Genomic DNA, 27,593 nt, shown 5'->3' with positions numbered 1-27,593 from the left:
TAAATCTCATCGCTTAGTAAGGTAAAAAGTAAATACAGCTAACATGCTTTTTCAGCTCTAGATTTAGGTAAAAAATTTCTTCGTCAAAGAAACCTGTATTGAGTTGAAATTTTATCAGAAAAAATTCTAAAACAACTAGTTCATTAAACAAAATTTACTTACAAAGTGGAACACCAATCCATTCCCTGTACAGAGAATCACTAAAGAAGTTAAATTTCTAACAAAATTACTTATCTGAATAGAATATTGAAGTTAAAAAAACAGACCTCAAAATTTATCATAATTATCAAAATACCCAGTGTAAATTTAGCACAAAACATTTTTCCTCAACAACCCCAAAAATATGCAGAATATCAGATTCAGTGATCATCTTAAATGGTATTCAAAGAAAAAACCTAGGGATTTTAAACACCAAAAGTTCAAAAGCATAATGCAATTTTAACTAATATATTATTTAAAGCAACTTTATTTTTATGCAAAAACGAAATTATTTGTAATAGCTGAAGTGACATAGATTGTTTAAGCAAATATAATGTTCTCATATGAACATACATTTTTGCTAAAATAAAAATGTAAACATTGCCCTGTAACAAAGTAACTGTCCAACAAACTAAAAAAACTGCTACTCAAAAGATACATCACATCCATTTTCTCATTGTGTTTAATTTTATGTATATAGTTTAAAACGTTAGTAATGACATTTTTTGCAACTATCAAGTTCAATGCTGAAACTTAATTTCAAATACTGGGCCACTTCTATATACATTGCACCTCTAATATTTTCGCATAACAAGCCGTGAAAATCGAGAGAAGTTTTTGAACTGTCAGCACGTACGTTTTATAAAAAAAATAAAGAAAACCTCAAGATTTCACATTTTGTGTGTGTGTAGTTGAGCCTATGATTGGACACTAATTTTCAGCTGAATTTAAGTTCACAATTACGATTAGCAGGAACCAGTAAGAGATTTTTTCGTTCGTTTTAACATGCTTCGGTTACCCAAGTTAGCACAAATATTTAAAGAGATGGTTTCATTGCGTTGTGGGTGTATTGCCTTTTATGAGTTGACGAATTGGAATGCCCCACTTTGTTAGCCATAATTATTTTACGAGCACATAGCTGAATCAGACAACAAAACGTCTTTACTTATCATCACCAAAAACACCAACTGCAAGGTAAAAATCACTTTGCATGGAGATTGAGAAACAAAGCTTGCGGGACACTGGGCTAGTTTCACTACTCCGTCAACCATATACGACGGCCTTGAAAGTAGTCCAGTATTATCAATTAACAAAAATAATGATCTATTTATTTTTAATCTCTACTCGCAAAGCACTTTTTAAAATAAATTTGGATTTACCACCTTCAAAAAGTCATACATCATTCTATTTCCTAAGTTGTGGCATCAAGTGAATAATCAATCACAATTTTGATTTAATCCACAACTAATGATTCAACTGGATTTCTCACTGCTGTCGACACAAAACAAAGACTCTCACTTAACATTTTCCGAAACATGCCAAGCACCAGTCTTCAAAAGAGAATAAACGAAATTACTCACCCTAAAGCAATTTCTCCCAGAAAGTTTTCTCAGCTTTGCGTCCGATTGTAAACAAGTCATTTTGAAAACACTGAATTCCGTGAGCTTTTTCAAACATAGTGGACACAGGGTGGTGGGCAGGCCATCTCCCACAGCAACCTAAGATGGAAATAAACACGCTATGCATTGAAGAAGAGCAGAAACTACTGAAAGTGAATAACTAAAGCAATATGACGAAGAAAAATAAATAAGTTGTAGGCATCGAACCACTTACTTCTAACCCGAAAAAACCATTTAAAGCATCCTTCACAGTCATTCTGCAAGCTACGTTGGAAGTGAATATGTTGTAAAAATAATCATTATTCTTCATGCATAGTCTGCACAAGGTATCCTCAGAATTCCTTCCTGATGAAGTGCTGAAAATCCCGGCGGTACGATTCATGTTTCAACTTCAATCACTCATTCAATCTTTAAATATGTTAAATCGTCGATGAAAGTATCAACACACGACAGAATGTGATCTTCAAATTCGTCACGGGAACTACGTACAATTCGATGATGTAGGCTATATTTAGAATGCTTACCGTGAAAGACAAGTTTAAATTTTAATAACTCAAAATCACCTGAACGAAAAAATACACAGCAAAATTGATATTATGGTCGACCTTCTACTTCACTGCAATAATCAATGTATATATAAGGTCATGCCATAAAGATTACCTTGCTTTCGCTGAGTGTTAGTTTTTATTTCTACCGCTAGAGACAGATATACATAGCAGGCCTCTACTCAAGGCGCGTTCCGGCAGAAGTGAATATTAAGTATGAGACGGAGTATGCAAATAAATTGAATATGGTTTGTATTTTTATATTCTTGGTACTTAAAGTGTTATTCTTCCTATCTTCTTTATAAAATATTCCACTCAAAAACATCACTTATATAATTCAAATGAAAAAGTTGTTTTCTAAGGCTTCCTTTCAAAGTTAATTTTAACGTATTTTTCTGAATCAATATCAATTGAAATATAATTTATCATTTACATAGATAGTTTTCACGTTATCTACTCTTTGCACACTTGTATTAATGTTGCTTCATGGAAGACTTCTTTCATGGTTGCTTTACCCATTTGCCTCTAAAAATTCTACCATTGTATAGTCGTTTAATGTGTCTCATGAACACCGTGCAATACTGCTTTGTCCCGATAGCATTAATATTGCTTGCATAGTCTTAAATGAAAAGTCTCCTCCTTTTTCCATGCTACTGCCGGTGAATTTCGGAACGCGTCTTGATTAGAGGCCTGCTATTTTTTTGTGCCTCTAGCGGCTACAATGTAAACTAAAACTCATGGAGAGTAAACAAATCTTTGCTTGCATGATCTTATATAATCGTTGTTACAGAGAACTGCAAGGTCAACAGTCTTATCCATTTTGCTGTGTTGTATTTTTCCGTTGAGGTGCTTATGAGTTATTTACATTTTAAAATTTAAACTTGTCTTTCACCGTGAGCATTCTTAATATAGGTTATATCATCGAATTGTATGTAGTTCCCGTGATGAATCTGAAGATCACATTCTGTCGTGTGTTAATACTTTCATTGACGATTTAACATATTTAAAGATTGACTGAGAGATTGAGGTTGAAACATGAATCGTACCGCCGGGATTTTCAGCACTTCATCAGAAAGGAATTCTGAGAATACTTTGTGCAGACTATGCATGAAGAATAATGATTATTTTTACAACATATTCACTTCCAACGTAGCTTGCAGAATGACTGTGAAGAATGCTATAAATGGTTTACTCGGGTTAGAAGTAAGTGGTTCGATATCTACAACTTATTTACTTTTCTTTGTCATATTGCTTCAGTTATTCCATGTGATCAGCATCATTTCGCACTTCTCCAATGTATAGCGTGTTGATTTCTATCTTAGGTTGCTGTGGGAGATGGCCTGCCCACCACCCTGTGTCCACTATGTTTGAAAAAGCTCACGGAATTCAGTGTTTTCAAAATGACTTGTATACAATCGGACGCAAAGCTGAGAAAACTTTCTGGGAGAAATTGCTTTAGGGTGAGTAATTTCGTTTATTCTCTTTTGAAGACTGGTGAATGGCATGTTTCGGAAAATGTTAAGTGAGAGTCTTTGTTTTGTGTCGACAGCAGTGAGAAATCCAGTTGAATCATTAGTTGTGGATTAAATCAAAATTGTGATTGATTATTCACTTGATGCCACAACTTAGGAAATAGAATGATGTATGACTTTTTGAAGGTGGTAAATCCAACTTTATTTTAAAAAGTGCTTTGCGAGTAGAGATTAAAAATAAATAGATCATTATTTTTGTTAATTGATAATACTGGACTACTTTCAAGGCCGTCGTATATGGTTGACGGAGTAGTGAAACTAGCCCAGTGTCCCGCAAGCTTTGTTTCTCAATCTCCATGCAAAGTGATTTTTACCTTGCAGTTGGTGTTTTTGGTGATGATAAGTAAAGACGTTTTGTTGTCTGATTCAGCTATGTGCTCGTAAAATAAGTATGGCTAACAAAGTGGGGCATTCCAATTCGTCAACTCATAAAAGGCAATACACCCACAACGCAATGAAACAATCCCTTTAAATAAATGTGCTCACTTGGGTAACCGAAGCATGTTGAAACGAACGAAAAAATCTCCTACTGGTTCGTGCTAATCGTAATTGTGAACCTAAATTGAGAATAAAGTTAGTGTCCAATCATAGGCTCAACTACACACACAAAATGTGAATTCTTGATGTTTTCTGTGGTGATACGCAAAGAGGTTTTCTTGTCTCATTCAAATATGTGTTTGTAAAACAAGCATAGCTAACAAAGTGGGGCATTCAAGTTCGCCAACTCACAAAAGGCAATGAACCCACTTCGCTATGAAACAATACCTTTTAATATATTTACTCACTTGGGTAACCGAAGCATGTTAAAATGAACAAAAGATCTATTACCATTTCCTGCTAATTGTAAGGGTGAACTGAAATGGATCTGTGAGTTGGTGTCCAATCACAGGCTCAACTGCACACGCACAAAATGTGAATTCTTGATGTTTTCTCTATATTATAACAATATATACCTGCTGATGGCCAAAAACTTTTCTCAATTTACACGGCTTACAATGCGAAAAGAGGAGAGCTACAATGAATGCATAAGTGTTTAAAATTACGTTTGAGCTTCTGTTGCAAAAATGTCATTACAAACGTTGTAAACAATCGACGTAAAATAAAAAAAAAACGATCAGAAGATAGATGTGGTGTATCTTTTAAGTATCAATATGTTTAGTATGTTTATTAGTTACTTTGATACAAGATGGTATGTAGATTTTTATTTTTGCATTAACATTTTATTAATATCAGTATGTTGAGCTAGAACGATGTATGTAACTTAAGCTATTACAACTAATATTCTTTATGAATAAAAATAAAGGTTATTTGGATAATCCATTAGTTAAAATTGTATTCTCTGTTTCAAATTTTCGTGTTATCAAATTCTTAAGTTCTATTTCTATGAATACCAACTACGGCATACGCTGAATGTGATGTGCTCTGTTTATTTGATTTTAAAGATGGCTTATTTGGTGAAATACCATATTTTATTAATTGATGTGGTTAACCTTTGTAACAGTCTTCCCAATGGTGGCTTGCAATATCATATCCTTCATTTTTAGGGGTTGTTCAGGAAAGTTTTTTTGTGTAAAATTGGCACTGAGTATTTTGGTAATTATGATAAATTTTGCGGACAGTTTTTTTTAACCCAAATATTTTTATAGATAGGTAATTTTGTTAGATGTTTACCTTTCCAGGAAAATCCTTTTGTAAGTGTTTCTTTGAACAGGGAATGGATTGTTATTCCACTTTGTAAGTAAATTTTGTTTAATGAATTATTATAATATAGTAAAAAATTAACTCTTGAGCACAGAATGGAATGAATTTGATGTTTTGTAATTTTTTTTCTTTTTTACTTTCAAATTTATGCAGATTACTTTGGCCAAGAACTTTGCACATATATATAGAACTCAAATTGCATGTTAACTGTATATACTTTTATAAGGGATGTGATTTGAAAATTAAATATCTCCTAAATTATTAAAAGTTTCATCCACTGACTATTCATGTGGAGCTGTCATAATTTCTTAGATTCGTGTTTATGTTTTTTGATGTGCCGTACACTATTCAGTACATTGGCTGTTCAGGCATTGCTCTCTTGCCCATTGAAAGTGGTCCCAAATATCTCTAACTGATGTCCCATCTTTGATGTTTTGTGACTTTGAACATTTTCTTCTCCTCTTTAGCACTTTCCTATTACACTCCCATCCAGGATCAGACATATGATCTCATACTTTTCCCCCTCAGAAAGTGGCCAACGTATGAGATATACCTCTTTTACCACAGAGTTCATTTTTGAGCACACATAAACAAGAGGTCAATCACAATAGAAATGAATCAAAAACATATGCTACATGAAAGGTTCACATTTTAAGACACCATTGTTGAAAACATTTATTTTCTGTTTCCGTTGCCCCAAGGATGTGATACAGGCACTATGTAAAATGAGAATACAAAGTATCTTCTAGCCTAATTTGGATTAGCAGCTATTTAGCTTTTGAGTTATTAATTTAGAGACAAATGTCAATTTTTATGCAAATGCTTGGATATCAGACTGAAAATCCTGTTTCATTAATATTAGGAGTATGCTTCATTTGTTGACATTGTAGGAGGTGAGTTTATCACAGTTACTTTCTCCACAGAGCATCCAAGGGGATGAGGCAACTGATGACGAACTGGGGTTTTCTGCTGACACAAAAGACTTCCTTCAAGATGAGATGCAAGGCACCTCACATCTCACTCATTCAGTCCAAAGGACTGAAATATACATTCCTGTGCCAGACTCCCATCAATTCAGGGATAGTATGTTGGTATGTTTTATTCTCATCCAAAGTGAAACCCTTGTTATACGACCTTAATTTATAGATATTTACTATGTTGCTAGACAAAATTGCTTTAGCCAAGTGTAACTGAAAGCATTTCTTACGGGACGTCACCCTTGCTTGTGTGACTAGGGAGACCTGGGGGGCTATGCTCGAAATGTTAGTTGTGCACAACTTCATTGTCGTGTGCGAGTCACGTGGTACGGAGCTGAGTGATCTGGCCATTTGGTATGCTCGAGCTCCTTGGAGACGAATGCGACAATCCTGTGCATGACTGCAGCCGAACGCAGACAGTCGAGTGACCGAGACCCCTCAAATTACCCTTCGAGTGCCAGCAGAGTGCTTAGTGCTCATCATAATGAATACATAGTTGCTGCATGCGCTCGCAATTAGAGAGCTAGAATCAGCAATATGAGATGCTTAGGATTCCACGAGGTTAGATTTCCGTTTTGGAAAAATTAATCTCTATTAAAACACAGGTAATTCGTGCATTTATACCGGCTGAACGAATAACTAACGGTGGACTTAATCGACAGCTTACGCGGTTTTGTGTGGGAATCGACAAGATCTTCGGCATTGACTTAGGAAACTATAGGAGTGCTCGAAATATATTGTAGAAGATTGTCTACGTACCATTAGCTATGACTTTGATGTGATGATTTTATTCTCCTACAAGGAATTTAATTGATATAACACTATTCCAGAGTTTTGGTCATCATAATTCCATATCATTTTAACGCCTAAGGATTTTACGTCGCTTTGCTTTTATGCTGAAGGACCTTACCAGTCATTCGTTGTGCAGGATTAGTACACTGCTATGTATCAATCTACGGCTGGCAGATGCATTACCGAAGTGACTCATGCCATAAACTCGTATTTTAGGGTCCGGTTCATTTAATGATTATTGATGGTGTTGATTTTTATGTATATTTATCTTCATGTATATTTGTGATGCTAACACGAAAATACCCAAAGTAATGTTGGGTCCAGTGGGTCACTTTCAACCTGAGTCTATGATTTAAGGCATTTCTATGGCCGAGTTAAGTGATTACATTTAAATGGAGTAATAGTTGATCTAAATTCAATTACAGCAAAGGACAGAGGGAATTTCATTCAGCGAAGCAAAGGTCTATAAATTAATGCCTTTAAGGAGTATGTTCGCTAATTTTTCTTGAAACTTAAAACTGACGTAGTGGGAGCAGTAATTAACTTTGCCAATATTACGATATCCGTCCCAATAGTGTTAGGTATTTTACATTATCTATATTCCGTCATTTTTATGAATGTAACATATTGCTTTGCTTTTAAATTATTACAAAGGCGATAGGTGTCCATGTTGACTCTTGAAGTTTGGTTTCGAAATGAAATTATAATATAATTAAATTTTCAACAAAAGGGAATGGGCTGCTAAGTGGGATTGATGCACTGTTACTGAAATATTTTCATGGACAATTTGTTCACTTTCTACTCAACTTCAATGTCATTCGTGAGCAGCGGAAAATAGGATTTATAATGAAAGTAGCTATCCTACATTCGTAAATACGCTTGCGAGCATTCGTTCATGGGCACAGACAGCACCGCTGCAATTGAAAATGCATCTTGCTACCACATTTAAAAAGAATTCAATTGGCATCACAAAGATCCTCTCACTCATTGACCCCGGTACCTGTGCTCATGAATATTGTTTCAAGCAAAGCTGAATTTACTTCACCATACTAACCAAATGCTTTACGGTACTTAAAAATAGGTTTTTTGATTATAAGACCACTTAGTACGTACCATGTATTCAAAGGGAAGAAAGGAGCAAATTAACAGAATGATGCTCGAAACAAGGAAACATTTAATGAGTTATTCATCATAAAACTACACACATTTCATTTCAACACTGGTAAACCTTCAATTCTTCAGCAGTATATCACAAATTTACACCAATCCAGTATATTTAGTCCGAGTCATATCAAAGCTAAGTTGTTTGAAGTATCATGCAAATGGTAACAAAATGCAAACATTAACACTTACATGAACATTGCACCAGAAATTGATGTTAGAACCTGTAAAGTATGTCACACGAGTTCACAATCACAATGTTGGTGATGATTCCTTCTATGACATCCACATAATCTATGCTTTTGTCAATGAATCTATTTTAAATGGCCCAAAATGTGAATTTAAACGACATAAAGGTTTCCGTATCAAAAAATTACCCTTTTGAAAGTCGTGGACTTACGGCGAACAATGAGGCAAATGATGTAAACAAGCCGTGGCTGAAGATGAACGTACATTGTTACAATACCAATAAAAATAATTTTGTCACTACTAATCACGAGAGTATAATCATTACAGGCGTAGGTAAACAACTATGTAGCACACAAAATCCTCTTCAAGACAGTTATACTCTAAAATCGAAATATTGAGCACCTAAAGTTAGCGATATTCTTCCATTGACGACTGTTGAACCCTTGAATATAATCGCTTATTTACTTAGGCTAGAAAAATCCGATAGAAAAACAGAAAAATCTCCAAACACGAACCACATCGCACCAACTGGATATAAGAAATTGAGTCTGCAGTTTAATTAAACATCGTAAATATCTTACACAACTGTGATCAACTCTTTTTAACTTCTTCCCGGGCTGCTGAGTATTCTATGGCGTTTTCAGAGCCTCATTTGTCACACAAATTTGCTGTTGCTATTTGAAATTAGCTGTTGTTTACTTCTTGAGCGCTCGTTTCTGCGACGTTGCCACTCACCCTTTGTGTCACTCGAGCAACCTATGTCGCATTCGGCCGATTTTGTCTCTAGCATACCGATCTCCGCTGGACTCCGGATACCACTCGACATCACCACTTCCTTTGTTGCCGAGCGCTCGGATAAGTCGAGCGGTTTCGAGCATAGACCCCCAGATGCAACGAGATGAAAAAGGAGGACAGCACCATATTAAAAAAGAGATTAGAGGAAAAGTAAGCCACTTGGAAAATAACGTCAATTTTATAAGTTGGATCAATAAAATTAATTTTCGGTGAGAATTTATATATTTTTCTGTGGATCTAATTTTCTTAAGCATTTTATTTATTTGTATCATCTTGTTAGCTATTAACATGTTTCACATTCAATGTGGCTGTGATTTTCGTGAAAGTCATCAGAATTGGTCAATAAAATAAGAAAGAAAATCAGAGGGAGTTTTCCATAACATACCTTCCGTTCAAACACTGCTTTTTACAAATGGTGCACACGGTTTATGAGAGGGATCCTTGTTGAAGGTCATACACACGATCGAAGAACTTGGATTGGATGTTAATGACATACCAAGGTCGATAGAGGACTCCTGGTTTGACTGGCAGAGCCTGTCAGTTGACTTGCTCCGCACTGAATGTTTTTAAAATAAGATAAGAAGAAATATAGCGTCAATTTCATAATTTAGATAAGTAAAAATTGATTAGATCTATGATGATATATATTTTTCGTGGACCTAATTTTCTCAAGCAATTTTTACATTTTTTACACCTACCAAGGTAGCCGTTAACAGATTTTCAATACACGTAATGAATTTTTTCAATGAAAAGTACAATTTCCCACTTTAAAAAATTCATGTGGATATTGGACAAAAATCTGCACTGTACCCACTGGCAGGTGTTCCATGAATAAAAATGCCCGCTTGCTCCTCCCGACATCAAGGTGCGAAAGGGACAAAAAGAAAGGATGCATGGAGGAATAGCAGGACACTTGAAACGTAATTGCAAATTCACAATATAGAGTAAAGTAATTATCAGCATTGTGATTTTGTGTTTTGTTTGTGTATATTACTTTTGCAAGCAATTTTTGCAATTTTAAAAGTTTTCTGTTTTAAATTTTTACTGAGGCAATGTTTATTTTGTTTCTTTCTAAACACATATTTAATGAAACCATCAAATTAAAAAAATCTATAAAGAATTGCTCATTAATGACCAAAATATATAGGAAGATACAATAATATAAATGTTTAGTTATAAAAGTATTCTTGTTGCAGAATTTTTAAAATTGAGGACACATCCCAATTGACATGGGGTCATATCATTTTAAATCAGCCAGGCCATGACACTCACCGACTCGGATTTTCATGAAACTTGCCGTGATCATACATCCTGGTATAATTAGATATTGTACACAATTTAGCCTCAATTGTCAATTTTTAATGAAATATGAGCAATTGAAATTTGGGTGCAACCCCTAAAGTGCCGCAACGTGCAACGCATGGTGATTTTTATTTTCATCCATAATTCCATTCCTGTGAGATGAAAAGCCATTATTATTTTCTATAGCTACGTGGTCCATAATGATTCCACGACTATCTTTAATATTCAGTGCATGAAGTAATTCAGCTGCAAAAAACAACGAAGTGTGCAAAAAGATCTCGCTTGTAACATTTTTCATTGTCAGCATCCACAGTAAAAGGCCATGCGAATACAGACTCATGGTTCAGTTAATAGTAATCATTAATATATGAGCAAAGATCCTGATGAAAAAAATCGTGAGTCGGAAGTTCCTTTTAGTAAGAAAAATACTCATTCATGGTCATGGGAAAAAAAGGCTCTTTTTCAAGTCACATAAAATGTACACAATTTAGAGGAGAAATGAGCTTAAACTCATGAGTAAACAATATAGAAGCTTGCATTATCTAACTATAGCATATGCTACTGGCTCCTAGAGTAGGAAACACATGAACAATCATGTGAATGTACTTCCAAACGTACTGCTGATTTTGTGCTTTCAGGACTATTCCTAACAAGCTATCTCATACAAGGGTATTGGGTATCTGAATAGTATGGTATAAAATGCAAAGGCAGAAAGTTTTCTCCAATTTCAGTCCAAGTGAAGTTAATTCAATTCTCATTCATATGGTGCTGCCTTAGTGATATTCTGTGTTGAATTTCAGACTAAGCAACTCGTGTGTGTGATTGATAGCCAGGCTTAAATTGTAACATGTCTTATTCGGATTGAGGTATGTCTTGCCATGTCAGAGATAGCATTGTGCAGTGTTGGCAAAGAACTCAGTTCTGAATTTCACAAAAAGAGCTACACAAACACAGCCCAAACTTTTTATTTCTACTAACTACCAGAAGTGGACAGAGAATTCATTGCCCTGCGGTGCAATATTCCTATGTCATCACCGTTGAGAGTGTGCTCTCATCATCTTCATTGCTTCTTAAAGAAATACGAGTGTTATAAGCTTTAATGCTGTACCTTTTTGCCATACATAAAGGTCCTGTGAGGAAATTTCTGAGGACCATACCTCTAAAAAAGTGTAAGTCCGTGAGAGCAGCAGGCATCATGGTGAAGCCTGGAGAAAATTTGCTGTATGGTGTGACATGAGGATTTCCAAAATTTGTATGAGTGAAATTGTTTCCAATGGCATTGACGAAAGCGATAAAGAACTTTCATCAGTTAATCATGGTAGAAAGTCATAGAAAATAAGATGAAGTAAACTGCAGCTTGTAGGCTTAAGACTGCTCTCCTTTAAAATTACATTCTTTGTCATCTCATAGTAGGCACTCATATGGAAAAGGATATATGTAATTATTGAATTTTAAAAAAGACAACAATACAAATAATGTAAACATGAAGGAAACATGTTTCCTCTATGTTGAATGAATGTGTCTCTCTCAAGCAAAGGAAGTTTTGCAAGGTCCCTTCCACTCTTGCAGTTTTCTTTGCGTTGTGTGAGTGCACATGCCTCAACTGAAGAAACCCTAGCAAAGTACCTTCATCCATTATAAAGGCTACTTCTGAGCTGAGTGCTTGTAATGGGTTTCCATTTAAGTTTCACTACTATGAAAGGTTGACTTCTATGAATTCTTCCCTTCCAGTTAACCAACACAGTATTTGTTTTGTTCTGCCTCTTGATCCTTACGTTATGGTCATAGGAGACTTTTCATTGTTCAGGATCAAAGCTGTAAGGCTCGCTTTACCGTTCTGTAGCAGAATCTGACGTGTGTGCAAAGGTGCAGTCCTAAAATTCGTCGTGTATGGCAGTGAAATGCTAGAACACATACAACAATCGGTGGGTGTGAGATGGCAAAATAGCCCCTGTTCTAATTTCGTTCAAGCATTTGTGCAATTCAAAGCCATTTCAGAAATAAATACTGTTCTAATCTGAGCAATTCCGTGACCCGTGTAAAATGGCTATCAAAGATTTTGGATGTTTGCAATCTTGAATCACTTGCATTTTTCTGTCTCTTTGTCATGTCAGCTACATAGATGCCCATAGATGTAAAACATCCCACAAACAAATCAGTCAATGATCCAGAATGTGGAAATTGTACTGCTTGAGTGTAATATGCTTCTTTCCTGTCACTAAATTTCCTTAACATGACGTTTTTTGTAACAAATCTACAGTTTTTGGTGAGGGATACCGGTAAAAGATTCAAATAATTGATGAAAAGAATTTTTTATTACATAGAACGTCTTAATGTGCTCTTAAAAAGAATAAATATTATTAGAGTTATTGTTTATAAATTGTTTAATAACTGACTTAAGGAGACATTGTCATCATAGACTGCTTGAAAATCTGTCTATCTCGAAATGGATTCACGGATAATGAGGGTTTTACTTCTCTCCTTTGCTAATAATAAGAAAACACTAATCCCTCTGCCCCCATGTTGTGCCCTGGACAATTTCAATACAACATATAATGTATTATAAATGATTATATAAATCAAGGTTCTACAGGATAGAATAATGTCTGAGTTGGAAGGGGAAGAATTTTCCCACTTATACTGTGGATAGCATATTGAGAAGCATTCCACACTAAGGTGTGCAAAGTAATCTGGTCATGTCAGCCATTTCATTTTAGGTTGTCACTAAAATTTTGTGCAAACATGATTTCAACCAGCTTGAGTGGTCTCAGGTGAAAGTAGAGGTTTTATTGTTATCGTTTATAGCTATTTACATTTTTGTTTTGACCCCATTAATTGGTACCCAGCATTATCTTCTAGGTAACTGTGAAAGAGGAGAATGAAGACCCTCTCAGTGAAGGTAATTATCCTGAGATGTACACACCGGATCCAGATGGAATTTCAAGTAATGCATCGGACCCATTGGCAACTGATGACTTGGTAAGTTTACGTTTGCTCTGTTAAGCACATTTTTGCTACTACTCAAATTCAGTCCTCCATGGAATAATGCAATATCATGTACCATAATAACAATACCTTTTCCCTTCCTTTGTCAAATATAGAATAGGAATATGATCACAGGAATATTTCCTCCACAGAATATTCCTGTACCAGTTGCCAGAAAAGCCAAACCTTTACCCTAACTTTGTCAAATGTGAAGAAGTAAACTTGAGTTGTGTCATAAGTATTCATTAGAACTTTCACAGTTAGTCATGTTAGTTAAAGAAAAGCTTCTGGACTATGTTTCCTTGCAAATTTTTGGGTGGCCCCAAGGTTTCCTGGCCGATGCTGGTTTCTTTTTCTAGGGAAATTAAGGGAATCATAATTCCCAAAAGTTTTGGCCCCTTGGCCCAAAAGTTTTTTCAACTAACAGAGACATGTGTCATTCTTGAAGAAATCATTCGAAATGAGTGGTTCATTGTTGTTAACAGAATGGGGGCATACAGATGCTCTGATCACTCACCTTAGCTCACTGAGCGAGTGAGGGCTCTGACGTTATGGCATTTCCCATTTTTGTCAAGATAGAACCACCATGCTCTCTTCCAATCACCACAAAACAGAAGGACGGATCATCATCATAAGTCCTAAGATATGTTTGAAGCAACTCTACTGTCCGCTAACTATTTCATTGGGATGTATTTCTTCTCTATTACATCTTTTATAACTTATACTATTCCTCCAGCAGTCCTTCCACAGCTTTTTTTATCAGGCCATCATGACTCATTATGTGGTCAACTACTGGTGAAGTCGTTTCAAATGTGAAAAATCTTCCATGACGAATGATAAATCCGGTTGTGTTAGTTCTGGCTGGCTGTATTGCCACATAATCAGGTGATGCAGTTTCTAGCCAAACCTACCAAACCTAAATTGCTCCCAAAAAGACTTTATGTAAGGCATATTCTAACTGTAGCAGATGTGGATGTAGTGAGAACTATATGGAGTAAATGATAAGGGGGACTCAGGATTTGTCCTTCACTATCTTTGGAAAGGGTATTAGATGTTTGCAAACCAGGGTGGTTGTTAAGAGGCATCAATTTCATTCCATGAGGTGATTTTAATGGAACTTGTTATATATTCATCTTTGATTGAAATAAAATATAATGATCACCTTTAATGGATGAAATCAACTTTTTCGTACTTCATCTGCACAAGAAGACAAAAATTCTTTGTTGCCAATGAATATGTCATGAGACCATGATTTAACAAATTATTGCTGATAAATTTGTTGTTCCTTTTTAGGAAGGGTTTCCTATGGCTCATTGAAAAGGCAGAGTAAATTAATGGGCCATATTTTGTTAGTTGATTAATTTCTCTTGTATTCCTCTTTGAGGTCAGAATAGCTTTTCAGGGAATTTTTCAATTATGCATACACCCTATATTTGTTGTTTTGGTTGTGATCTTTTTGCTTCTAATACCAATTGGTGCAAACCTGTATCAATGAAGTGTTAATTCTTTTTTTTTCTCAGAGTGGCATGGGAACATGTGGGTCCCCTTCTGTAAAAGCAGATGAGTTCAGTGATGATGTAGGTGGATATGCACACAGTAATAGCACTATTTGGGCCACAAATGACCTCGTGTCCCAAGCCTCTGATCAGGTAATCATATTAATAGTAACAATAATAATAATAACAATATTTTAATTGGTCCAGTGATTTGTTTGGACAAAGATAGGACTGTCAAGGAATATATAAGATACAAAAACAGTACAAATGAAGAAAGAAAAAAAATTTTGTGTGAAGAAATCGTCATAATTATGAATATAGGTTTTTGCACAAACAGTCACAGTATACATGAACACAAAGGGGTGATGTAATGTAGTTAATTTTTGAAGTGGAGGGTGGCATGCTGTGTAAGGAGACATTTTTACCTAAGAGCTGCAGTATCCTTTTCTGAATTTTGAAGATTATTTTAGAATTGGGTCTAGGGCCCCAGATGAGGATACTAAACATCACATTCAGGTTGAATTCATCATAATAAATTGACAATAATACATCAATGTCTACAGTTTATCTGATAGAATCAGAACACAACTAGAGATCATATTTCTGCAGAGATTTGGAATATGTTCCTCCTGTGGAAGGACTGCTGGAGGAATAGTATAAGTTATAAAAGATGTAAAAGAGAAGATATACATCCCAATGAAATAGTTAGCGGACAGTAGACTTTATTATCAAGTTTTACACCCAGGTATGGAGAACTAAGATGTTGTGGAATACACATAAATTTTTACAGAGATCAGTGGGTGTGGAGCTGGTTGCATACACTGTTGAGTCACATGCATTGGTAAACCTTAAATTCTTTTTAAATTTCATGATAATATAAGTACTTTAAAAAGTTATATTTGTTTGCTTAAAGTAATACTCATTTAATACAGTAAATACCTTTGAAGCACCCTTAAAAAAGCACCAAATATCAAAATGTTATGAATATAGCATGTTTATAGTCCTTTTAGGCTTACTTTTTGTATGTTAAGAGGGAGGTATGATACCCACTGTACTTAAGCTTAGATAGGCAGTGGAATGAGTAAAACTTGCCGTTATTGTTTGCAAGCTATGAATTGCTCCTTTATACTCCGAAGATATTTATTGCCTGGCTCACTACAGAATTAAAAACTGCTATAGCGACATATGGAATTACAACTCTTCGGATCATCATAGTAACCTTGGTAGATGAAATAATGCTAGGGTAATAGTCATATAAAGCAGGGACTATGATTATCATCTGCAAAACACAGAAGAATTTGAAAAGGCTACCATAGGAATTCAAGGTTGGTAATAAGTTCAGGCACTGCAGTAGGATGAGCTAACGATATGATGCACCCTTGGCAAGGGAGCAAACACATCTCATTCATCCCTCAGCAAAGCATGCTTTGTATTTTTTTCTGTACTCTTTTGAGCGATTTGCTCATAATTGAATTTTATATGATTCTATATTTTACTATTTTATATCCACTCGGCATTTACACTGCTATTATGGATTTCTGTCTTATGTAATAAATATGACTGTGCCATGAAATTTTTTATCCTAAGGATACCCATTCCTTTCTAACTAGTGTAGCGCCAGATGAGCAGATGACTTCGGATTGTTGGTAGGAAGAAACAAAAATCCTGAAAAGATATCCCTTCGTCAGTTACTCTGACAAGTTAGACTTATAGTATAATTCGTGAATTGATAATTGATAATAACCTGATATTTTGTTTTCGGAAAAATGCCACAATAACTACCGAGAAGCTCAGCTATGAGGATATCGAGTTTCACCAGAAATCATCATTGTATTTTTCCAACTACTTTCTTGTTTTAAATGCTTAAATAACGTTAAAAATACGTCACGTTTGGTCTCATTTCTTTTTAAATTACGTGCACTTTACAAATATTTCAATCTAATAAATACATAATGCCAATTGCCTGAATTAATTGTTAGACACCTTTTGGGCTAATAGGTTATTCATGCTGCAGTTGACCTCCAGAAACTGGGAAATTCGAAGCAGTTAGGCTGAAAAAGGTCAGTGGGTGAGAAACGGGGGGAGTGCAAAACACGTTTCTATTGTTCTTGTGTAACTTGATATTTTTTCGAAGCTAAGGTCTTCGTAATACGATCCCTGCGCGAGCTGAGTCCTTTTTTTATTTCGGATAAGAGGGAACCTTCAGAAGGGGGGAGGCGAGTTCTGAGTGGAGGGGGATAGCGGATCTTGGGAAATGCGCTAATGTAACTATCCCATGGTACTCAGCTTCTCCTTATGGTAATTCAATCTCCTGGGGGTGTATCTCATTATTAGCCACTAACAACACGTTGAAAACACTTCGTCTCATTTTCGTCAAACGATGGATATGGGGAAATATACGACGGGACCGCGATCTTCACACGATCAATGTGGAAAAACGATACTTCGGAGAACAATGGATGCGGGATAAAATTACACTGCCTTTATGGAACTTTATATGGGACCAGGAACGGCGAACGATCAATGCGGGAACGATAGATCGGGGTGCCACTGTATAATGCACTTGGTTTTAAATATATAAAGACAAAATAAATAACTGCTGAAACACATTATTTTCACTTTTACTTTGTTATTCACATAAAGTCAAACGAGGAGAGCGTAGTCTATTGAGAGGTATTGTCATATATTGAAAGCCTATTTGCTGTAGAAATGTTTCCTTAAGTAAAATTCCAATGGCAAACTCATATTTCAAGGCATATGGCATGTGCCTTCATTTTGTTTGGGAACCAAACTTCGAGTTACAAGTCAGATAATTATCGTAAATGGTTCATTCTGGGTCCATTTGAAATGCAAATTATTTCATTCATCCTTTATCGAGTACAAGTCCATCCCAAGATATCACTGAAATAGGGTAGTTTCCTTCATCAAAGAAAACGAAAGGCATTGATTGCGATTCCTTGCCAAACATTAGTGTATTTGTAATACAGAAATTATTTGGATTTAGAAATACCGGTTTAGATGAATGGCAATGGTCAATTTTATCCTCATTTGAAAAAGGCCAGATTGGCGCCCATGCAATGCCTCTCCACGTGACGTCACAAAGACCTAATTTCTATAAAATTAGATAGGAGTTTTTCATCGTTTGAGATTCCAAATGCATGCATGAGGCACAGAGCACAGGGAAACATCTCTTAATAATCATGTATTAAAACTACCCAAGTTTGGAAAGCTTCCTTTGTTTGATAGGGGAATAATAATCCTTATTTATGCCAAGCGCTACAAGCTAGCATGGTACTCTACTACCTGCAAGCATCCTGTGTCGTATCAGCGCTCAGAGCCTCGCCCCAAGGTCACCTCACTTACGGCAGCGGGAACCAGAATGACGTCACACGGGAGTTAACCCGGCATTCATACTTGGCAGTCACGTTTTGGCGCTTGAAAATTTTCACTTTTCATTTAATCGCGAAAAATAGATATCGTCATTCAAAAATCTAAAGGCATGAAATACGTACTCCAGGAGTAATAATATTTCGATTTAGGCAATAAAAATATAATAGGAAACCACCCTTTTGAAACCCTTAGACAAAATAACAGGCTTTCACCTTTAAAATGGAAAATATCAGTCAATATGCCGTCATATAATACGAACCAATTTCTACTCTTCAAATATTTGTATGTAGATAAATGCATAGACTAAGAGTCTGCGCGTGCCTGACCATGAAACATGATTAACATATCGAATTTGATCAGTCAATCGTGGTATTATTATCAAGATGGAGATATTTTTAATGTTTCATGGCGAAATTCGCGGCTTTTTCCAGGTTTTTTCATGGTAGACGAAATTCACGGCTTCTTCACGGTTTTAACGTTTTCACGGTTGTGTGGGAACTCTGATGATGGAGAGCTGATAAGTCTAACTGTTATCCCACATGACTTCTCCCCCTTTAGTTCAGAAAATTAAGTAAGAAAACCCCTATGTAATCAAGAATAGAAGAAATAACTCTGAAGAAGACCTGTTGCCCCACAATATTTATACCTTGCATTTTGCTTATTCTTTTGGCCTGCACTTTTGCCCCGGAAAGGAGTTTATATTTTAGTATTTAGGACAGTGTATTATTGGAGAGTGCTGATGTTGTCATTTCATTTTTTTTTTTGAAAGTGATTCGCAAGAAATGAAGTCTTGTTTCATTTTTTTAGAGATGTCATTTGTAAATCTGAAATCTGCTTACTTTCAGCCTACTGTTATGGAGAATTGGAAGCTGATTCAAAATCGTACAATGGCCATGGTGTCTATGCTAGAGACAGAGGGTGAGTGCTCTTCAGTGCTTTGAAAATGATTCTTCAGAGGAAAGATTTTTACATAATTCAGACTAGGTGATATCAAAAAACTGGATCTCATGTTAAAAAAATTGAATTTGATTTCTTTTGTACTTTATTTCTACACTCTTATTTTACAAAAGCTTGTTTTTTGTCAATATTTCCAAAGTTCACTGAACATTTTATTTTTACATTTGGCTCGAGTCCGGGTCCTCGGTGTGAGCTGGGCACTTAACCACTGGACTAATGCTCACTCTTTGCAGAATGTCTCTTATACATGAATATATTTGACCTAGAATTTTTTAAACTGCATTTCAGTTTAAACTATTTGGTTATAAATCCCCGTATGGGGGCTGTTTCAGGGACAGCTCCCGATGGACTATGTATAACTCAAGAAAATTTGATTGAATTGCGAGACCCGGTTTTTGGACACTCCCCATGTGAAGGATATAGCATCTGTATTTGTCATCCATCTATACATTCTTTAGTTTATAATGTATTGTTCTGCTTGAGAATGTAATCAGGTCGGCATGTGTCTAGTAACATTTTCGTCATGCTTCAGTGACATTCAGCAATATATGCAGTCATGAGTATTCATATGGGAATTCCAGTGTACTTTACCTAGAAATTTTGTCTTTAAGACTGGGTAATTGAAAAAATCCCAAATAATCACTTTTGAAAAATAAAATGGCATAGGATTCGTGTTATGCACCATGTCAATTGTGACATCCATAGAAAAAATTTAAACATGGTACCTGTTGAAATGAGATCAAGTGGTTTTTTTCAGTTTTGAAATTATGGTAAAATTTTGCTTTGTTACAACCCCAACCAATTCACTGTTTTGTGCTCTTTGCAACTGTCCTTTAATAGGCGTAATAGTTATTCATGGAAAAATTGAGATATGGAAAAAACTGAATTGGCTAAAAATAGGCTAAACTCAATTTCAATACCGTGCGTGCAGCAGTTGTAGTCCTGCAGAGTACTGACAGTGGGTGTCCAGGCCATGCTTACTTATTCTCGTTAGCTAAGATTTCAAGGGTATAGCTTCATCCAAATTGTAAAAGGTGGTACAGCGAAGTACAAGGCATCACCCTCTTCGAGGGTGGATATGAGAAGTTTTAATTAATTGGATGTTAATTTAACTTATAACTGCTAAGTTTATTTTTTATTAGTATGTTCTAGTGGTATTGTGTACATTGCTTCACATTTTCAGTACTTTGAGTTTTGTGAAAATCACTATGGACGTATTAAAAAATAAAATATTATTGTGATTAATGCTTCTGAAAATAGATAAATTATTAGTGACTTTCCACTCTTCTCATATGGAATTTGCATTCACTGAAGCCACAATATAAAATTTCGGATCCAGATCCGATGCCTGCCACAACTTTGGATCTGATGTAACCGATGAAAGGCAATAATCTTGGATATTTGGATAGGAGACATCCCATCTGACCATGTCTAATGTTAATCTAGGTATGAGATCATTAATGCCCCATTCCTTTATACTTGGAATGATTTTATAAATAATGCAAGTTGCAGTGGTTATGAAAACTTCCATAGAAATAGAGAGGTGTGCTCCTAAGAGAATGTGATCTTCATCTACTGCTATTGTTGCTCTTACAAATATTTCTTTTTTAATGTATGTTGTCCTTGAGGGTAAGTTCTTATTATATGCCATATTATTGCCCCTACATCTTCCTCTCTATGATTTATTAAGCTGGCAATGATTTTTTGTGAGCTATAATTACCTCCTGTTCCATCTACTTCCTTTACATTTCTATGTTGCATATTTTAAGCTTTGTAATATAAGGAGGTATTTGTTTTCTATAATTATGATAATTGTTTCAATGCAACATTATGTGTATGCATCCCATTTGTAAATTGAGTTTATGATTACTTCTGTGCATGAGAAAGTGCATTAAGGTGTTTTCTGGAGTAGATACTTGAGTTTAGGATGCAATATTTTGCTCAATTTCTCTCAGGAGCAGTGCCACTATATTTGTGAAGATATGTATGTAAACCACCGTTAAAAGTTAACTGACACCTTGTTATGTGTATAGCATCTAACCGAAGGATCGGTTAAAGTAGATGCCTTGATATCTGTCAAATGGTTGTTATAAATTAGTTCAACAAATCATTAAGTTCATGCCTAACTTTACTTATTTTTAATGTGAAATTCTTTTCTAGAGTCTCCAGCTCCTGGAAGAGCCTCAGCCTTGTTTTCAGTTCTTGAACCAGAGATAAGAGCATCAAATTCAAGGAAAGGAAAGGAGGTGATGGATAAAGACATAAATAAAAGTGATTTTTTTCTTGCTGACAAAATAACATCTTGCTCCATTCCTTATGATGGACAGTTACATTCGAAATGTAGATATGCGTATAAAATTGGAGGGGATAGAGCAACAATGATTATTGCTGGGAAAAGAGGTGGTTGTGATAATGCAGAGACAATGAAGTTTTTCAGGAGCACTGAGAATGGAAATAATAGCCCCGAGACAATCATAGGGGAAAACAAAGTGAAAAGTACTTGCATGATAAAATATCCTGGGAAGCGTGCCAGTTCAACGAAAAAATCTTATCATTGCTTCATCTGCAGAGATGTATTCAACGCCAAACGTGATCTCATTATACACCTCAAGATTCATTTCGGTTCTGGTAAATTGGATATTGATTCCAATTTGTCAGTCGGAAAAGATTTGTCCCTCAAAACCGTTGTTTCTAGCAGAGAAACTAATAGTTCTTGTCATCCCATCTCCTCCAAAAGTTTAAATCAGCTGATGTGTAAAAGTCAAGGGGTGAGACAAAAAGGAAATAGGCTTCTGAAGGAGAACTTCTTAGGAACAAGGGAGAACAAAAGTGTGGAGGAAGTGAGGAGAAGCTTCATTGTAGGTGGTAAATCATGCACAGCTAGTCGACACACAGCAAAGAAGCCTTATTCCTGCAGTGAATGTGATAAGTCTTTCTCTGAAAGAAGCACCCTTGTCAGTCACATTCGGACTCATACGAAGGAGAAACCTTATTCGTGCAATGAATGTGAAAAGTCTTTCTCTGATAGGAGCAGCTTTGTCCGTCACATGCGGATTCATACAAAGGAGAAACCTTATTCTTGCAATCAATGTGATAAGTCTTTCTCTGATAAGAGTAACCTTGTCAGTCACTTTCGGACTCATACGAAGGAGAAACCATATTCTTGCAATGAATGTGATAAGTCTTTCTCTCATAAAAATACCCTTGTCAGTCACATTCGGACTCATACGAAGGAGAAACCTTATTCGTGTAATGAATGTGAGAAGTCTTATACTTCCAAACAAAACCTTGTCTTACACATGCGGGTACATCGGAAAGAACCCTTATTCTTGCAATGAAAGTGACTTTCTCTTAATAGATCCACCTTTTTTTCATTTGCAAACACACAGGGTTAAGTTTTAGTAGTCTAATAATTGTTATTCATTAGCAATCAAGGTAAATAATTCTTATTATTGCGAATACTGCTTGTATGACATGAAAAATATGTTGCATAATGTTGAATATTATATGATAATATTCAGTTATGTCTGTGACGGAATGTCATAAATATTTAAGTAAATTTACTCTGCTTTATTTTCAAGGACTAAAAAATTTATTCCTGTATGGTTAGCCCATTTACGGCCAAAGTTAATATGCGGTAAAAATTTTAAAATTTATCATCATATTTAGACTTTGTGGGTACTAGAAAAGACATTTTGAAAACTTTGGGGTCCTAAAAAAATTATTTTTACCAAAAAAATAATGATGCGTTTTCGCACCTTTGGCAGAATGTGGGTACTTCGGTTACATACCTTAAAAAAAAACAAAATATTTTTCTTTTCCACTGTTGTATTTTTAACAATATAAAAACGCATAGGTAATTATTTATCATCATTATATAAATATTTATATAATATATAAACAATTTTATTTATGAAAATTATTAAAACATTTTGTATGTAAGGGCACATTACATTTTACCCAAACATATAATGTGTGTTTTTTTTCAAAGCCTGCACCTTCTCCTTGATACATTTTTCTCGACAATATGGCCTACATTTTCTTTTTTTCATGTCTTCTGTTAAGGTGTTACGAGATGGTCTGCCTTCTTCGGATTTGATGGTCCCTCTGTACGTATATCTTCGCGATTGTCAATTGTAACTCGGTCACCTTTGATCAAAGTTAGCGCAATATGTGATCAAATATCGATTTGAGAAATCTTGTGCCCTGTAGCCTTCTTGTACATATTCCATGAATTGGTACACACTCTATCTATTAAATTTGTAAATAGTGGACATCACCAATTTATCCCTCTGATTTTGTTTCTGTAATTTGCGTTCGAATTATCGTGAAGATCTACTCCGCCCATATGCTTATTGTAATCCCTAATGACAAGAGTTTGGGGAATTGTCACCTTTTCTTTCCTTACGGCTAAATCTTTTCACGCTTCCTAAAGGGAAAACTGGTTATGGGTTACTATTCACAATTACAACAGAGCTATCATTCCATTTGACTACGGAAAATTCAGATTCTTCGTCGAGAGCATAATTAAATGAGGCTCGAGGTTTTTTCCCAATAGTTTTAGAGACTTGAAGCGGGCATTTTCCAGTCCTATTTCCCCGAATAGTTGCAGTTTCAAAGGATCCCCTTTCTTTCAGTGTTTGGAACAAGGACAAGGAAGAAAAGAAGTTGTAAAGAAGCCGATGCTGTGCGATATCAGGAGTTATTTTCAATAAATCCAAAGCAACGCAGGCTCCTAATCCTACCTTCACTCCATCAGGGTTTGATTTCGCCCCTCCACGTGGAAAAAAACTGGAAGTGAAAGCCATCTGAAGAGCAAATGCACCATAATTTGAATCCAAATCGAACTGGTTTATTTTTTATAAACATTTTCGCTGAGTGGCGTCCAAAATACGGAACCATTCGCTCATAAATGGACAAATTGTGACAAAAAAGATCCAAATTGCAAAAAAATAGCATTCAATAGAGTGAATATTTGTCTCAGCTTAGCAAATTTGCCAGTTTTGTCAGTTTTGTTTGTGGACATTCGCCTCTATGCCTCTAAATCTCTTTCTACTCATAGTTTTAGCTAATTCAACGCATTTATCCTTATCTTTAGACCAGTACATGTCCTGCTGAGGGAGCACATGATACCCAGAGAGAATCAAAATACCAAGAAATATTTTAAGTCTAAAATACTGATGTTAAACTCGTGCCTGTTATTATCACTAGCATACTTTTTTGTAAAAAAATAACATTTTCTCCAAGACCTCATCATCAAGAAACAGGCGAAAAATATCTGATGGAAACATGCCTCCAAATTCAAGTTTTATATTGTCGTCATATTCCTTCTCTTTAGATATTGGATGACACGAAAACCTAGCCTACATTTACAAAACTTGAAAAATTGTAAATAAATATCCACATTTAAATTTTAAAAGAAAATTCTTTTAAAAGTAAGCTTATTACTTATCAATAATTTACCATCGAGAAACTTTTTAAAAAAGGGGTGGATAATTTATAGCGGGCTAATTAAAAAATATTGCGTTTTCGCACCTTTGGCCGTGAATGGGTTAACTGATAAATTTTTACTGGTAGAAAATTATTTACATTTAAATGTAAGCCATGCATTTCAACACTTTGGATATAAACCTGAGGCACTTTGTCTCAAGAGTAATTTTCAATGTAATGTCAATGTTAATTTTGTGATTAATCAATGTTTAATGATCTGATCGATGTTATTTTATTTAGTTCTTGCATGTTATTTATATGCAAAAATCAAGATGATAATAATACACGATTCATGAAGAGAGTGCAAAACCGAGTGACTGGTCTGTTTTAAATGAAAAGTGAAAATTTTCAGGCGCGCGAAAACGCGACGGCTAAGTAGGAATGATGGGAAAAGTCTCTGTGACACATTTCTGGTTCCAGCTGTCGGCGTGTGAGGTGACCTTGGGGCGAGGCTCGATGCAGGCTGCTAGTAGGTAGTGAGTACCCTGCTAGCAGGTAGCGCTTGGCTTAAATAAGGATTATTTATATATATATTTTTTTTTTAAATCACGAGATGTGGGTCATTGTAAATATTATTTAATTTCTTCCAAACTTTGCCAACGTTTCGGACATTTTATTTGTCCATCCTCAGGGCTTTAAGTCTGATGTTGTTTTTATTTAAATAAAAACAACATCAGACTTAAAGCCCTGAGGATGGACAAATAAAATGTCCGAAACGTTGGCAAAGTTTGGAAGAAATTAAATAATATTTACAATGACCCACATCTCGTGATTTAAAAAAAAAATATATATATATATAATAAGGGGTCGTGAAGCATATAGTTTGAATAAGGATTATTATTCCCCTATCAAACGAAGGAAGCTTTCCAAACTTGGGTAGTTTTAATAAATGATTATTAAGAGATGTTTCCCTGAGCTCTGTGCCTCATGCATGCATTGATAATCTCAGACGATGTATAACTCCTATCTACTCATATAGAAACTAGGTCCCTGTGACATCACGTGGAGTGGAATCGCATGGGTGCCATTCTGGCCTTTTTCAAATGAGGTTAAAATTGACCACTGCCATTCGTCTAAACTGGGATTTCTAAAACCATGTAATTTGTATATTATGAATACACTAATGGTGGGCAGGGAATCGCAATCAATGCATTTCGTTTTCTTTGATGAAGGAAACTACCCTATTAAAGGCACATTTGGTGAAATACCATTTCATTGAATGTGATATGATTAAACTAGGATTTTTTTTATTTGTGCCTCAAACTGTTGTGAAGCTTTATCCAATATTATCATATCATGCTCCATTAAGTTAAATTTAATCAGTCCGGCTTAAAGTTTCAGTTATTTCTTTTGGTTAAAAATCAGTATATCATATGGAACATCAGATTAAATTATGGTTATTTTCACTATCAAAGTGCAGGGGGACACCCTGATTTTCCCTTGCTATTTGTCATGATGCTTTTTAGTGTTGTGCTTCATAGCCCGTTCTATGCTTAAAATTTGTTATCTAGTCACTAATCAAAGCCAGTGCTATATTTTTCAATGCTGTATGCATAAGATAAAAATCCATTTTGAGAGTAAAAATTTAAACTATCAAGCATAACACATGATTATTGTAATTAAAAGATTATTTGGAATTCTTCATGTTCATCCCTTATGCTTTTTATACAAATGATAATAGGTCTCCATGTAATGCTAAGATGAAAGCCGGTGTCCCGATTAAAACTTTTGGGAATGAGGTGGATCTCTATTGCTTCCTTAATTGTGCGGTCCCAGTAACGTTGTGCGTGGCAAAGGATCTTTGTGTCTTCCCATTTAATACCATACTGTCTTCATTACTTCTCTGTTCCGCCACGGCCGACTTTTATGGTAGCGCTAATCTGAAAACTCTTCGGTGTTCTTTTAGCCTCGTCTCAATTGTTGGGCCTGTCTCCCCTTCACACATTTTACCACATTCGAGAGGAATTCCATAAACCCCCGTTGTCTTCAGGCCAATCGGATCTTTCGCCCTCACCAAGCGGTGCCTGAACACCTGAAGGCCCGGCTGGGTCAATGTACCCCAAAAGAGAATATTAGTGTTGATTATTTTGGAAGGAAGATAAATTTTAGACTCATATTTCATGGCTTTTAATTATTAAGTTGGGTTTAACACTGCGTAAAAGTTAGGCCTGATAGTATTATTTTTACTCATCACTTATACCTGCCATGTCTGGATGACTCATTTTGACCCAGACTATGAAAAATCCATTTGAAGCCTTTCTAATTTTCCATTGTGTTCAATGTAACGGTGTGTTTTATGCTGATTTTTTGTCAAAATGTTTCTGTAATTTTTTTACCTGATACCATTGAAATTCTTTGTACCTCCCAAAACCATCTGAAGAAAAGTGATAGGTATTCGCAAATATATGGGAGCTAGTTTCCATAACACCATAGAGATTGTTGAGCAACTTAAATTTAAATATTTTTCGTCTAATTAAATTTTCTACTACCCTCTCAAATGCTTTATGAACAATATTAATAAATAAACTGGGAAAGAATTAAATATTTTGAGTGAAATAGTCAAACCGGATCATATTGGATCAAATTGATCCACTCGAGCATAATGGGCTGTATGGATTGGTCAGACATGCTAGTGTTTATGTAGTTGGTGGCAGATTGGTGGTTTTTATGTCGTTACATATTT

The 27,593-nt window shown here is 35.4% G+C and overlaps 1 protein-coding gene across 1 annotated transcript; it reads left to right on the top strand.

Moving 5' to 3' along the window:
* Positions 1 to 3,571: 3,571 nt before the first annotated feature.
* Positions 3,572 to 24,792, top strand: LOC124173216 (zinc finger protein 184-like). Its single transcript, XM_046552753.1, has 6 exons — positions 3,572 to 3,603; positions 6,300 to 6,467; positions 13,452 to 13,571; positions 15,098 to 15,226; positions 19,309 to 19,381; positions 21,581 to 24,792. Exons 2-6 carry the CDS (start codon positions 6,375 to 6,377, stop codon positions 22,756 to 22,758), a joined length of 1,593 nt encoding a protein of 530 aa, XP_046408709.1. The 5' UTR covers positions 3,572 to 3,603; positions 6,300 to 6,374; the 3' UTR covers positions 22,759 to 24,792.
* The last annotated feature ends 2,801 nt before the right edge of the window (positions 24,793 to 27,593 follow it).

The sequence above is a fragment of the Ischnura elegans genome, assembly GCF_921293095.1.
Source record: "Ischnura elegans chromosome 13 unlocalized genomic scaffold, ioIscEleg1.1 SUPER_13_unloc_4, whole genome shotgun sequence".
Classification (NCBI taxonomy): Eukaryota; Metazoa; Arthropoda; class Insecta; order Odonata; family Coenagrionidae; genus Ischnura; species Ischnura elegans.
This window is presented reverse-complemented; position numbering and strand designations above follow the sequence as displayed.

What these genes read in the sequence shown, in the direction of transcription:
- LOC124173216 (XM_046552753.1), top strand. Translation starts at nt 6,375, where the DNA reads ATGCAAGGCACCTCACATCTCACTCATTCAGTCCAAAGGACTGAAATA. An exon ending in AATTCAGGGATAGTATGTTG is followed by an intron (nt 6,468 to 13,451) that starts GTATGTTTTATT and finishes ATTATCTTCTAG; the next exon opens with GTAACTGTGAAAGAGGAGAA. An exon ending in CATTGGCAACTGATGACTTG is followed by an intron (nt 13,572 to 15,097) that starts GTAAGTTTACGT and finishes TTTTTTTCTCAG; the next exon opens with AGTGGCATGGGAACATGTGG.